Source organism: Haliaeetus albicilla, chromosome 3 (assembly GCF_947461875.1).
Source record: "Haliaeetus albicilla chromosome 3, bHalAlb1.1, whole genome shotgun sequence".
NCBI classification, from domain to species: Eukaryota; Metazoa; Chordata; class Aves; order Accipitriformes; family Accipitridae; genus Haliaeetus; species Haliaeetus albicilla.
Window position 1 is genome coordinate 40,120,421 of NC_091485.1, and position 15,699 is coordinate 40,136,119.

The 15,699-nt window shown below is 36.1% G+C and overlaps 1 protein-coding gene across 3 annotated transcripts in view; it reads left to right on the plus strand.

Annotated features, from left to right (window-relative positions):
• Positions 1–15,699, plus strand: part of PREX2 (phosphatidylinositol-3,4,5-trisphosphate dependent Rac exchange factor 2) — a 189,763-nt gene that overhangs the window by 99,094 nt on the left and 74,970 nt on the right. For all 3 annotated transcript variants that reach the window (XM_069779486.1, XM_069779487.1, XM_069779488.1), the window contains exons 20-26: positions 770–855; positions 3,080–3,216; positions 6,466–6,583; positions 7,441–7,625; positions 10,445–10,606; positions 14,448–14,670; positions 15,021–15,228. In XM_069779486.1, the coding sequence (XP_069635587.1) occupies positions 770–855; positions 3,080–3,216; positions 6,466–6,583; positions 7,441–7,625; positions 10,445–10,606; positions 14,448–14,670; positions 15,021–15,228 (1,119 nt within the window). The remainder of the gene's footprint in view (positions 1–769; positions 856–3,079; positions 3,217–6,465; positions 6,584–7,440; positions 7,626–10,444; positions 10,607–14,447; positions 14,671–15,020; positions 15,229–15,699) is intronic.

Genomic DNA, 15,699 nt, shown 5'->3' on the forward strand with positions numbered 1-15,699 from the left:
TTTCTGGAACCTGAGCTGATATCATGTGGGTATGCTAACTTACTTTGGGCAAGCTCAGCTTCATTTTAAGGAGTAGATGTGAATTTTGATTCTCAGAACTGTGTGTTTGTTGGTTATGTTTGTCAGTAGGTTTACTACTGTTGCATTTAGACCAAACGGTAGCGTAGCACAATGTGCTTACAAGTTATATGAAGAGTAGTAGGCAATTCTTGCTTTACAAAACTCAGTACTTTGCATAGCTGCTCAGAAAACTGTGACAAAATATGTTTTCAATAAAACTCACCAAGTAGATAGACATTTAGATGTTAACAAATTCTAATATGGATCTAGTCTGTGCATTCTTCTGCAGCCCATCTGACAAGGTCTCCCATGATCTGTGGTCCCCAGGCTCTGTCCTTTTGGCTAAGAGAGTGCCTGCCTTCCCAGGGCTTTCAGCGTTGCTGTGCTGTGGCAGCCTACCCAAATCACAGTCCCTCTGGGAGGAATTTTAAAGCTGTGGTGATGCTTTGGTCATAGTTAGCATATTGAATTTTCCCTGTGAAATAGTATTGCCTTCCTCTGATTGGTTTCGGCATCTCAGCTTGCTCTTATTTCTGATGTCAGAAGTGCAAAGTATCTGGAATATGAATGGTGCTGAATCTGAAACTGTGAATTGAATGAAAGTGTGGAGTCTTACACCCTTGTTAGCTACATATTGCTGTCCACTTTTATCTTGAATAACAAAATGCTACCTTTAGCTACATTCATATTGGATCTTTGCTTGTATCAGGACAGTGAAGATTCCTGACTCTGCAGATGGACTCGGATTCCAAATCCGGGGTTTTGGCCCATCAGTTGTCCATGCTGTTGGGAGAGGTAAGCTATAAGAGCTGTCAACAGTAGTGATAAATATACATTTAATATCTAAATGGCGTGGCTGAGATAAATAAAAATTAGATCCAGTGATTCAGCTTAGATTTCCCCCTCTGAAGTAACAAACAATATTAAATAAAACCAAGTAAGATTATTTTGTGTTCTTACACTTTGTAAGCTTTGGATAGATTTTCTGGCTTTTTTTTTGTGTGTGTATGTATTTATATGAATGTAGGAAAGTTAAGTTAAGACTGTGCATTCTTTACAGACTAGGGAATAGCTGATGGATGCAAAATCACCTTCTTCAGTGAGCGGGTATTGGGAACCACTCAATTCCTGAACCTTAATTTGTTAGGTGGCTGTGTGGTTCTGTAATGTTCTGGAAACATTTTACAGAAAATGCATTTTTCACAAATCTTTTCAAAGGTGCTAGTGACCTAGTCTGTCTCAGTAATTGCAGATGTTTCCTCTAAATACTGTTTTGTCCATTTTGTGATTGTCAAATACCTGCCATCCCTAACACTCAGCTGGTGCACTGGCGATAAAAGAAGTTGAAGCACTCTTTGTTGCTGTTGTATGTTGTTAATGGTGGAGTCAACTAACACTGTATATTCAGCTATTGTGGGGCAGTTGTTTCCTTTTCCCCCTCCTCCTCTCTTTGTAATTGAGGATTTTAAAGTGAACTGATCTGCAAAGCAGCCAGATTTGAACAGAGCTTGATGACTATTTTTCTAGGCTGTGGTGCCAGAAGTTAGATTTTCAAGAGAAGATCTAAAAAACTGCAGACTGTTGAGGTGATGTGATAATTATTTCTGCACCTGCATCTCAATTCAACTGTCTATCCTTATTCATTAAGCACATACTTTATTCCAGTTAGCCTCAACAGTATATAAGTGCTTGCTTGTGTGGCTTTCTAGACCTGAAAGATTTTAAGGATATGCTTAAATACTTTGCTGAATTGGGACCTTGGTTTTTTTGAAGAGAGATTTTTATATGAGAGTGATTTAATAAGGCCTATTTAAATGTTTATTTTTAAATTCCTTTTTTTTTTTTTGGTGGGGTGGGGGGGGATTGCAATCCCACTGGTAATGGTGTCATTTCCAAAGACGTTCTTTGATATTAGATTTAAAATGCAGCTATCATCTAACTTGGTAGTACCTAAAATGAGGGAAATCCAGGTATATTCTTTAAGTTGTATCCTTGTCAAATATGCTTAGCTGACAAGTCATGACATAGCTCATAGCCCTGCAAATTCAGTGTAGCCTTTTCTTTCATAGCAGGTAGCTTCTGCACCTCAGCCTTGCAGTCTCTAGGCAATAGATTTTGACTTCCCTGGCACCTTTGTGGCAGTATCAAGACAGACACAAGGAGACAAACTTTCAGGTAGCTGGAACTAAGGTCATACTCTGGCAGGCTGTCTTTCAGCAATGGGCTTGAGTCACACTGAAAAGACCTGAAGACAGCTGCTATTTTTGTAGTACCTATTCAGTAGATAGAAGATTTTTCCCAAGGTGGTTATTGCATTGTGAAAATAAATCACCGAACCATATATTTTATGTTGCTCAAAGAGAATGCTTTGTTTTGTTTTTTCCCCCCAAAATAATTAAATTTGAGATATCCTACTTGATTATCTTTGGATATTTTGATTAAAGCTGTAAGGCACTCTGTTAAAACTGAGTTGGTAAAAAGATTAAAATAAGAACAAGATCCTTGGAAATGTATTTGGATTTGGATACTTAATGTTTAACAAGAAACTCTAGTATTCTCTGATACTTCTCTATGAATTGTCAGAAAGCTTCTATTTTGTATGTAAAATAGAGACACCTGAAGTAGTCAAGAAGCTCATAATCTTGGGGCATAGAATAAAAGTGGTCTGAGTTATAATTAGTGAGTTTCAAGCTAGAGCCTTTTTATCCTTTTAAAATCCTTTTCTTTAAGACAAATCTTCCACATTTTCATATTACTAATCAACATTTCTTTTATAAAACAGCCTTTAGAAAATAGTCTGGTCTCTTTTTATGGAATCATCTGCTGGGGAACTCCATTTTCTTGGAGTCAGCTGACCGCAGAAGCACCCTGTGGTCAGGGGAGGTATATAAGAATTGGTGAGAGCATGTAAGAATCAGTGAGAGCAGAGTCTGCATAAAATATGAGGCTTTTGCACTGTAAGCATTAAAGGAGATGTTTGGGAAAAGAAGTCTGTTAACTATGTGGGGTTTTTTAATAGGAACAGTGGCAGCTGTGGCAGGTCTCCACCCTGGCCAATGCATAATCAAAGTGAATGGAATTAATGTCAGCAAAGAGACTCATGCAAGTGTTATTGCTCATGTCACGGCGTGCAGGAAGTACAGACGGCCAATGCAGGTACGTCTCACTTGGTACCCTTGCAGATTTTCTTCTAAATTTTTTTGTGGTCAAAGTAAACAGCATAATGTGTATCTGTTGTGTTTGAGTGGGATGAGCGGAAAGAAGTGGTGAATAAAAGTGAAGGGAAGCCAGTTGAATTATAAAAGTTGAAGATTGCTCAATATATTGGTGATGTTCAAGGTCTATTTAATTCCTGCATTGAAATAAATCTAAGCTTATAGCTAATTTTATTTTTTGTATGATATTTTTAAAGTATTATTTCAAGTGTTTCTGCAGTTCTATGCAGAAAGCATTACGAGCTGTATTCTCATCATGATGGAGAGGGATTTACACAGCTCACTGCCTGCTCAGCAACAGGAGAATGCAATGCAAAAAGCTGATCTTCTTCCAGAATTCTGTAACACTTCAGCACACAAAGAGCAGGGTGCACATATTCCATCTATAAAAGTCTCTGTGTTCCCATTGCATTCCAATCTTGGGACTAAACATACATTCAAGGACTCAAAATTTCCCTTTTTTAATATAAGCATGCAATTTTTGTTATCTTTTTCACGTTAGTTTAGAAAATCTCAGGCTTCCAAGACACAAATTGAAGAAAGAAAACCAAACCCAGCTGGATTCTATAATGTAATTTTTCCAAGTCCCTGCAAATTTTTCATAAACTGTGCACCAATATCATTAATTAACTTCACAGACTCTTCCAGTGCATGTTAATTGAGAAAAAAATCCAATTAAAATCAGGAGTGAAATCCTCCTCCCACACCTAATGCGTAGATATGAGATAAGAATTGTAAGTAAGAGTTAGTTAGAACTGTGTCATGCAAATACAGTCTTTATGAAAACGTTTGTCTGGATGATTATGTGTAAACTCTAATACAGAATTGAAGTTGCTAAGTATCATATCAAGATCAGGCTCACCTATTCTTTCAAGGAACATGCGCTGTAGTAAAGAGAGGGTGCTTTGTGCACTAGTAGCAAAACTGGCTAGAATAAAAGATAAATTCTTTATAGTATGTGTGTTCTCTCTGTGTATAACTGTAGAGTTCCTAAAGAGATTAGTGACATCCAAAGAGGATTGATTAATGTTGGGTGGCATGAATGCCTTGACATGCAAAATTAATGTGTTTTTTTTAATCCAGTTGTGTAATATGTTGGAGTACATAACTGTTTTTCTATACAGAGTATTTATTTCAATCTTAAAAAGTAGCTGATAATAATTCAGCAAATCACAAATAACTAAAATCCCCCAGAATGACAAGAAAAACTTCATTTAGAATGTAGTGCTATCAAATGCTATGGGAGAACTGTCTAGACTGAAGTAAATGGCAGTATTCCCACTGGTGTCAAGACAGCTAAAATTTCATTTCCTATTCAGAAATTTGGGGTTTTAATTATTTGGAAGGTGACTATGGATTTCTCCTATTTTGTAAGTACAGTGTATTAGCCTATCATTTAATTAACATCAATATTGCAGTCTGTCCTGTGGTTGGCAATTGCATAATTGAAAGGGGATCTTTTTCTGTTTCCTGTATATTCCACTTCTCAGGGTGAGGAGTCTTCCTGCTTGCCTGGAGCATGAAGTTTCATTTCAGATTCTTGCAGTGTGAATAATTGTGTAACTTCTGTTGGACAATGTTTATATTCTTTGTGTCTTGTCTGGATAAAGAAAATTGAAAGTAGATTTTACTTCTTGGAAGTACAATTTCTTTGCAGTGATACTAATCATGATGTGACAGATTTATGCTCAGTTTGTGCCTCTGTAATGCTTTTGGAGAACATTGCTCCAAATCATATTGCATTATATCTTGTGTTAACTTTTGAAAGAGGGACTTCCAATTTAAGTAGTTAGTCCTTCCATTAGGCCATATTAAGTTCGAATAATGAACGAACTCTTTGACATGATATAAATCTATTAGAGATTGGCATGGCAGTCTTAATGATGTCAAGCAAACCTGTAAGACTCCATAAATAAGCAGCATGCTTTCAGGTGTACCTCCAAAGAAGTGTGGGTTTTGGAAGTGTTTCTGTCGATCAGCTTGTGCACAGGTGTCTTCAAAAAATCAACAGAGAGCTCTGAAAGTTAAGCTTCCTTATTAAACTATTTGAGTACCATTGAGTGAAAAGTAAGGCATGGATGAATCTAGGAAACCTAGAGAGAAATAGTACCTTAATCATACAAAAATTTAGTTATCTATGATTAATGGGATAAAGATAGCAGCTGAATATTGTATGTTAGCAAAGCATAATCAGACGTGCTTGGCATTTGGAGTGAAAATTGTAACATTCAGCTTAAGGTTTTGTTGCCCTTGCTTACTTTGAGTTCTTCCACAAACTTCTTTTTGAAGTCTATGAATTCAGATTAGTTAGAATTGTGTCATTTATTCTGCTGTAGCTGTTGGAGAGGGAATGATTAACTGACTGTCAAGCTTTTTTGAAGTGTAACGGGAAGAGAAGAGTAGTCTGGAGATGCCATACTTGATAGGCCTTTCCACAAGGATGTGATGGGCATGTGGCTGTGTAAGTGAGGGGAGAGAACAAGATGTAAGGGATATACGTGGCTTCTTCATAGGTTGTATGACCAAGCCACCATTCCTGTGCTCACGTGTCACTCAGTTACATAAGATGACAGACTTTTGGGGCCTGTGATTCTGTCCTTTTTGGGGGTTTTGCTAATCTGCAGTTAAAATAAAGAACATCTAGTAAAATAACTGTAGTAAAGGCAAATTTAAGTAATGAAGTCTGTAGTGTATATTATTCTTGCCAGTGACACATGGGTGATAGATTAACTGGATGTACTATATCTTTGATTGGTATTCTATAATATTTGCCAGCAGATTTGTGGGGACACAGCAGATTTAGCAAGGCAAAAATCGGTTCTCTATTTTTTCACTATTTCTTGTCTCAAATATTTTTCAATCTGCAATTTGATTTGAAATGTCTTAAATTATTTTTGGCAGAGACATGAAACTGATGGTTGTCATGCTGTCACAGACTTCATGCTGTCTCATGACAGTATACTCTGAAATTAAAAATAAGTTGACAAAATGCTTCAGGTTATTTTAGACAATCCCAAAATTTTCTGTAACTTTCAAAATATTATTTTTAACTTGGAGCTCAGAAGGCAGTAAAGCTGATGATAATCCGGGAGTTAAAGCAACTATTTCATGTTTGAAAATAGTGAAATAAGTTGCTATCAATTGTACTTGCAAAGCTTTTCCTAGCTGTCTTTTTGTTGGTTTTTTTTAGCAAGATTCTATACAGTGGGTTTATAACAGCATTGAAAGTGCACAGGAGGATCTTCAGAAAACAAACACCAAGCCCTCTGGAGATGATGGAGGAGATGCCTTTGACTGCAAAGTGGAAGGTATGTGATATTTGTTTTGATTTTGTTGTTGCTCAGAACATTGGTGTAGTAGCAAGGAAAATATAGGCAGTGGTTTTGTTTTCAGAGAGGAAATTGCAAGCAGACAGTAAGATGCGTTTTACATAAGGATTTGCTTTTTTCTGTATTCTAAACATGTAAATTTAACATGCTGTTCTCGGAAAATTATTGTATTTCCCATTTTGAGAAAAAGCTTCTGTGAATATTTTAGGGAAAATCTGTTCAATTTTCATTCACAGGATAGATAATCCTAGGAATTACCTGATTTATTTTCACCACTAGTAATAATTTAAGGCTAAATTAGATGTGTTAGTCATTACTGCATGAGAAATAACAAATAAGCTATCCTTCAGATTATTTTCAGGCAATTAACATTTAGATAAAGCTGCATTCATATGCATCATGGTAATTAAAGAGACAGTTAACAAGTGAACTGTATTCATGTTCTCTGGGTAAATGCTGATATTGTGGTTTCATTTCTGGATGTTGACACTTTTCATGGTCATTTCCTTCTAGTCTATTTAGAAGTTCTCAGTTTTCCCTTTTTTCTTGCTTTTTTATGTCTCTGGATTATAAATGAAATTGAATTAGTGCCCTTCAGTAACTGTAAAGAGAGACTACTGATACTTGTCTGTTCATGCCTCTTTAGCAATCTAGTATTTTAGCATCCATAAACCTACTGGTGTTCTGATTTTTAAATCATTCGGCAGGTAGCTGGGTTTTTTGATGAACATTTTTAAATAGAATAAACAAAGCATACCTGTTTCTAGAACATTTGCCTCCTTTTAGTTTAATGGCCTACCCTCCTCAACTGAGTTGTGTTATCTTCTTTAATCTAGAGGTAATTGACAAATTTAACACTATGGCAATAATTGATGGAAAGAAAGATCATGTGAGTCTGACGGTTGACAATGTTCATCTGGAGTATGGAGTGGTTTATGAGTATGACAGCACAGCTGGAATAAAGTGCCATGTGTTAGAAAAAATGATTGAACCAAAGGGATTTTTCAGCTTGACTGCAAAGGTATGGAGCAATTTTTTTATTCTTACTATGCTTAATACCAATGGAGCAATGTCTTTTGCTTATTCTTAGGGTAATATGTATTTAATCTAGTATCTTATAATTGGTCAACTTTATCCCTCTGACATTTTGGAGAATGATTGTGTACTCAGGAAGCAAACTAAGTTATGGTGTGGTTATAAATTGAGCCTCTAAACTGAAAAAATGAAAGAACTTTAAAGTCTTCCATTCCTCCTGCCCCTCTCACTTTTTTCTTAATTATCAAATAAAACTTGAAAGAAAGTCAAAGACTCACTGAAATGTCAAAACTTAGTGAAGGTAGGTTTTAGTTTCCAGAAGTAACTTAATCTCATCAGAATTGCATGTGCACGTTTAAGAATTTGTTTCAGTAAATGGAGTAGCACAACATCTGTCTTTTCTGTGTCTGAAAGTAAAATAAAGCTGTGCATATACAGGCTCACACATTGGTTAAATCAGAGAGGAAGAAAAAAACCAAGTGCAACTTTAGAGTTTACTTTGGAGTTTTTATTTTGTGAATATTTCCAAATGGTAAAAACTGTGATTGCTATGAATGGGTTGTGGATTTTTTTATATGTATCTGGTATTGTCTGGGTCAGATTGACAAATAATGTAGTAATACAGCTCTTTTACTAAGTTTGTGTTTATATTTTCACACACATAGGCATGCTAACAAAGTACACTTCATAGAAGTATGAAAGCCCAAAATTTTGGGGAGTGTATTGATACCTGCAAATTTCTTTTTCTGTTGATCTTTACATCAGAAACGTAAGCTGAAGCACTGATCTTTTACTGAAAAGACTGAGACATGGGCAGGCATTTCTTTTCCCCAACTTCACTTTGGAGCAAGTCAGGTTGACAGACAGCGGAGTAACTTCTTGCACCAACATCACAAGATTTGCTAGAGCTGGTCTAGTGAATGCTTCAAGCCATTGGCCTGAAGGATGTTAATTCTTGCTGTAATTACAATTTCATATAAAATGTTTAAGGTATTATTTCGTAACTGCTTAAGAAATAATTTTTCATTGTTGTATATGGAATAGTTAAGTAAAGAAGTACTTCCAGCACACTGATTCTGGTCTTAAATAATGAGTGTCATCACCTTTGGTATTTAGGCTGGCTATTTAAATATTTAGAAATTATTAAAAAACAATAATGAGTTGTAATGTGACTATGTAAGAATAATATGAAGTTTATCTCAAGTGATTGTGGTCTAAATGACTACAAAAGGTCCACTGGTAGAAAAATTAGGTCCCTTAACTCAAAGGCAATAATAAAAATTGTAGTGACACTTCATCAAATATAACTGTCTGCAAATGGTTTTAAATGCTCCAAACATAAACTTCTCTGTGTGTTCAGTGGGGTCTTGTGCTTCTTTCCATATGCTTCTTTCTCTTTGTTGTGTATTTATTGTTGCTTTGCATTTTTAAACATCTCTGTTCTGCATCATATCTAGTAGGGGCGTGAAGTAATCCTGGACTGCTTCCCTATATTGTGCAAATCTTTGTGTTAATTATTATGATGAGAAAGTATCCAAAGTTGTGCTGCAAAAGTTAATGGTTTAGAATGCACTTATTTTAATGTACAGCTGCAAAAAACGCCACTTGAATTATTTAAATTTGTATTATTAATTAAATCTGAGAAAAAGGAAGCTTAGGAGTGTGACCGAAGTGACTGTGGTGTTTTAATATGGTAATTAAACACTGTATGTAGCAGAAGAGGTAAAAACTTTCCTTAATTTGTCATGCTGGGGACCTGAGAAAAAAATTCTCTCAGGATCTTTTCATTTATAATCTGTGACTTCTTAAAAACTTAAGATTTTGCATTCCAAAATTTTTGTAGGTTGTCACTTTTTTCTAAACTCCTTGGTCAAGGTTATAAATCGTATATTGCATCCGTGATGGTGGATAGTATAGTAATGAACTGTAGCAGAAGTGAATTACAGATATAAGTCCCTTGATGGATTAATAATGTATGTGTTGTTTGTCCAGGCTTCTTTGAATGTCTGTAAAATGCGAGCATTTTATTATTCAGGTGCCTTAATCTGGATTTTGGGTGCCTTTGTTAGAAAGTTATTTTGGGTGTGTTTTTCAAACACATCTTCAGGGTTGGACCCAACCAGCAATAGGCATCTCCCAAGTTCCATAACACAGTGAATTTTAATGCCTGAAAAGTAACTCTTAACTCCAAAAAAGGGCTATATACTACCCTCATCTCTTCAACATACCTTTTTTCAGTTTTCTATCACCATCATTTGCTGGTGCTATTTCCATCATAGCAAGACTTCAGTCTTTGCTGGGCTGTATAGCTTATTCTGTTCCCTATTTCCTGTTTATATATGCAGAATATACAAGAGGATAGCACTCAGTTTCTTGTATGCTTTTTCAACGTGTTAGTATTGCTTTACTGCCACACCAAAGTTTTGCTACAAGTAATGAATTAATTCATCAGCTTCGCATAATATGTGCTGTTCAAGTAAATACAGCAGGTAATGTATTTCAGAGGAGCTATAGTGGTTACATTAGTTGGGAATTAGTAGTAAATCCATTATCAGCCAATGTCATCAGAAGCCAGGTAAAAGTACTTATTATGTGTATAACTTATGCAGGGGATAGCTTTAAAGAAACCTCTGCTTCCCAGGTTTCAATAATTGTTGTTATGCAGCATTGCCTGTAATGTTAAAAGGCAACTGATTATCAAGCTTTTCAGCTTTAATTATAAGGGATGATAAGTAAGGGGTTAAGCAAGGGGTTATCTTAGTCATCTTATTTCATAATGTACTGCTCTTGTTTTTATTATCTTAGATTCTTGAAGCACTGGCAAAAAGTGATGAACATTTTGTGCAGAATTGCAACAGCCTCAATTCCTTAAATGAAGTGATTCCCACCGAGCTTCAAAGTAAATTCAGTGTCATTTGCAGTGAGAAAATTGAGCATATCTACCGAAGAATCTCTAGTTATAAAAAGGTATGACCAGCATGTCCTAACCTTGGTGATATTTGTGTTTTTAAGGGAGTAACAGGGGAGTGTGGTACAGTTTGAATAACTCTTCAAAATGTCTATTGCAATGACAAAAATATGGCTGAGAGTTTATAGCTATTTTGAGGCGTGAATGCCTAAACTGAGTAATTGCATAAATTGTTTTCAAAACATGCTCTTTATTATCCCTTTTTTAGACACTGGGTAGGTCGTATCCTTTCTTGTTTGCTGTGTTCAGTTGTAGATACAATCAACTGCATATTTCCTATAAAAGGCCCAGCATTCTTGTAAATGCCTTAAACCAATACTCTAGTGAATTTGCAGATGTTAACCAAAAATGAAGCAGTAACAGCAGAATTGTTTTTTTCCTTCTAATGCATCTTAATCTTAAATACAAAATTGTTACGCTTTTATTCATCTTTTATGCCCTTCAAATTGGTATGACTTTTTCTAGCATGACTATTAATAGTAATAGCTCTCTAAATTGTTGGATTAGCTTGGGTTAATAAAACATTATAGCACAGAAAAAAGGAGAAGGTGCTGACTTTCATACACTTGAGATCTAAATTAATGAGATGTGAATGAATAAATAACCTGGAGTATGACCTCTAGTTGCTGTCAGTGTATTTCTCTATAGTCGTTTAGCTAAGTAGGGCATAAATGAATCAACCATTTGCCAATTTGTTAATGCAAACTTATTTTCTCATCCTGGCTTCTGGTTTCTCTCCCATACAACCTAATTTTTGGGAGTGGAACTAGTTTGAAGTAGGCCCAAAACGGCTACATAGAACTCGCTCTGCCCTGTCTTATCTCAGTTGGGGATCCGAGTTGTGACGTTTACAAGCTGGTCTGTTCTGAGAGTTAATGTGCAAAAAAATTGAAAATTAAAAAAAAAAAGAAAAGGAAAAAGAGGTTCAATGTAGAAGCTACACAGTTCTAAAAGTTTCATGGAAAAGAACAGATAATGTTTTCTTGTTTTTCGAAGGAAAAGGAGGGAAAACTGTAAGGAAAACCTGTAGCTTCAGTAGAATGAAGGCCAAAAACCAGCTTTCCAAAAACTTTTCAGGGTGCTCTGACAAGAAATGGAGTAAACCGAGGAGCTGAGTCATAGGAGACGTCAACAGGATTCTGATACTGCATTACCAAACATCCAGTCGCTCTGTTGTTTGCCTGAATTATAAACCTCTGTGTTTTCAAATTGATTAAAAATAAATACGTCTTTTTAAAAAAAAAAAACAAATTAATTAGTTTTAACATTAATAATAGCATATTTAGAGTTTGAGTAACATGTAGCCAAAATATTTGAGCATGATGTACACTCTTTTTACAGGAAGCCAAGACAATAAATGAATTTTATTGTGTTGTGCTGGATATGAAACAAACAGCCTCAGGGAAATTTTCATAGTGCTTATACTGTCTAGAAGCAGATATTGCTGTTACAAACTTCACTTTGAAGCTCATCTGCTCAAAAATCAGTAGTTTCACAGTTACAGCTTTTAATGACAATTAGTAATGCAATGAATTTCAGGAATAGATATGTCATTTTCTTGGCAAGGTAAAGGTAACCATAGTTACAGGAGACTTTGGAGTGCCTGAGGCCGGCTTGGCTCCTGGTTTCACTGTGAAAGTTTGAATTCTATAAATAGAAACCCTGTAGATTTCTGCAGTTCCTACTATTATTATTATCAGAACATTTTGCTCATAATAGAACTCGAGTCAGTGCCATGAGTCCCAGATGTTTCTCAAAACATATATGAAAAGAATTTTGGGTCTGACTTATGACCTGATTAAATCGTAGCCAGGCATTTGGTCTCTCTGGAGCAGGATGTGTGGGAGATTGAGATGTGAAATATGTACTGCTTGCAGGAACATGTTCATCACTGAATGTCCTTAGTGCCCTTCTTAACTGTTTGTACATTCTTCAGCCTTCGAACAATTCCATAATTGGATTTCATGTAACCTTCCAGATCTTTTTCTGATATAAAGATTTGAATGTAATTAATCAGTCAGATGTTCATCAGGATGAAGTAATATGACACCAAAATAAACAGAAATTTAAATCCCAGCACAATAACCTGTTATTACTCAGAAGGGACATACCTTTATTCAACTGAAGTGTTAGTCAAAACTTGACTGTTTGAATTTGTACTGACATTTATTGGGGAAGGAACTTTGCAAGTTAACTTTGAAAATATTCTTATGCGTGAGCTGTGCTGCATAGCTGAGGTAGGTCTGTGTAATATTTTGACTGGAGAGATACTGTGATTAAAATACCAGGGAGTTGGAACTGATTACGTCTTTTCCAGAAAAAAATCTCCCCTAACAACAAACTGTACTGGAAACCACACATTTTGACAAAAATCCTACTTATGACTGACAAGTTTCTTCTCCAGTGGGAGAGCTTGATCTCATGACCTTTATGATACTGAAGTAGGTGTATTTTCTAAGTGTCCAATTTTAGTACAGTTAGGTCTTAGCCATTTTGGGTTGATGTAGTCTCATCTTAAAAAACAAATAACACTAAGCCTGTTGAAGAGTGTGCACAAAATTCAGGTGTTATAATGAAGGAGATCTGGCTAAGCACTGTATTCGAATTAGACCATAAAAGAGAGAGGAAAAAAAAAATTCATCATTGCGGAGCTGATATATGGGGAGAGAAGAGGTTGTGGACTAGCAAAGTCTGTAAGATACGTTGTTTGCAATTTTTATGCTCTAATGTTTATCAGCATCACAGAATCAGTCAAAATCACAAAATGGTTCAAGTTGGAAGGGACCTTTGGAGGTCTTGTCCAACCCCCTGCTCAAGAAGGGCCACCTAGATGGTTGCCCAGGGCTGTGTCCAGATGGCTTTTGAGTATCTCCAAGGAGGGAGACTCCGCAACCTCTCTGGGCAACCTGTGCAAGTGCTTAGTCACCCTCACAGTGAAAAAATGTTTCCTGATATTCAGGGGTAACCTCCTGTGTTTCAGTTTGTGCCATTGCCTCTTGTCCTGTCACTGGGCGCGACTGAAAAGAGCCTGGCTCTGCCCTCTTTGCACCCTCCCTTCAGGTATTTATATATATTGATGAGATCTGCCTGAGCCTTCTCTTCTGCAGGCTGAACAGTCCCAGCTGTCTCAGCCTTTCCTCATAGGAGAGATGCTCCAGTCCCGTCATCATCTTTGTGGCCCTTCACTGGACTCTCTCCAGTATGCCCATGTCTCTCTCGTTCTGGGGAGCCCAGAACTGGAACCAGCACTCCAGGTGTGACCTCACCAGTTCTGAGCAGAGGGACAGGATCACCTCTCTCCAACTTCTGGGAAGGCCTCTCCTAATGCAGCCCAGGAGCCCATTATGGAGGACTTCATCCTTCCTGAATATGAAATTCATAATTCATAGCTTCCAATTCTGTTGTTGTTATAGCTTCAGGCAAAAATTTCAGAAATTTTTGGAAGACGTTGACTTGTAACATCTATGTCAGCAGGTGTTTATATATGTCATGTGCAGTACAGCACTGGATCATAAAGCATTTCTAAACTTTCTCCCCAGGAAGACACTTAGTATTTTATTATGTTGCAAGGAAAATAATTTCTATCTCCTTGTTACAAGGCTATTTACATTTGTAAATATCATTTACTTGAAAACTCAACCCCTCAAAAATATAAAATGAAAAATATTTTTCTTTCCCTTGTAGAGAAAGATGGAAGTCATGAAGTCAAGGCATCTGAAGTCAAGGATGCCTGAAATATTTTAAACTTTTGCTTTCTAGTCAGGTACATAAGTTTTATCAGCCAATTGCTGACATATCAAAAGTGGTTAATCAAAATTTTGTTTTCTTTCTCACTTCTAGTTTTCAAGAGTATTAAAAAACAGAGCTTGGCCTACCTTCAAACAAGCTAAGTCAAAAATTTCACCACTTCACAGCAGTGATTTCTGTCCAACCAATTGCCATATAAATGTGATGGAAGTGTCTTACCCTAAAACCTCAACTTCCCTTGGTAGTGCCTTTGGTGTACAGTTAGACAGCAGAAAACATTCTTCCCATGAAAAGGAAAATAAAACCGCTGATCAAGGTAAGTTAGTTTGACTTGAAAGAACTACTTCCAGTGCTTCTGATATAGAGTCTTAAAAGGTAACTGGTTTAAGTTTATATCCCAAATATTAAAATTAAGGACACGCTTTTATGAAACCCCCCTATTTTTGATACTTAGGTTTATTTTGAAGCATAATAAAGGCCAGTCATAATTTCACAATAATTTTTCCTTTAATAGCTTGACTTTGATATGCAAAATAGAATGTAAAATTAAGGAATTACATGAAGTTTTAAGCAGGAAAATATTTCAGTCTCTGCTAGGTATTTTACTAAATTCAAAATATATCTTGAAAAAAATATAATGATGTAACCTCTTTGGATTATTCCCAGGTAAACTGAATCCCATGATTTATGTCCAACATACCATTACTACTATGGCTGCCCCTTCAGGACAGTCTCTTGGCCAGCAAGAGGGCCATGGTCTGAGGTACCTCTTAAAAGAAGAAGATTTAGAAACACAAGATGTCTATCAAAAATTGCTGTTCAAATTACAAGCTGCACTGAAAGAGGTGGAAACATGTGTCTGTCAAATAGATGAGTAAGTAAATGTTACCATCTGGACTTGCCTTTAATTTTTCCATTGAAGATACCGATAAATCTGGGTATTCTTTTTGTGTAGTGTAGGATCAATGTTGACTTCAGATAGAATTGAAATAAGGCAAAGAATTTAGGTAATATTACATTTTGTTCTTTTTCCAAGCGTCCCTGATTTTTTCTCACTTTAGTTTGTAGCTTTTCTCTAGAATGTGGAAATGCTAATTATTTTGAGGTGAGAGAAATATGAGGCTCAGATGTCATCTAAGATTTCACTAGGAATAGAAACAAAGGGCAGGGGTATAAAAGTAGCTTTTATTGAACTCTTCAGGTATTGCTGAATAGTCCTGGAGATTAATTTGTAGGAAGATTATTAATGTGTTAGACATTTTTCAAAAACAAATTGGCCTTAATGAAGAACTATGGATTTAGGGAGAGCCACTCTTGAGTGATTAGGACACTTGGCTTGAATGTG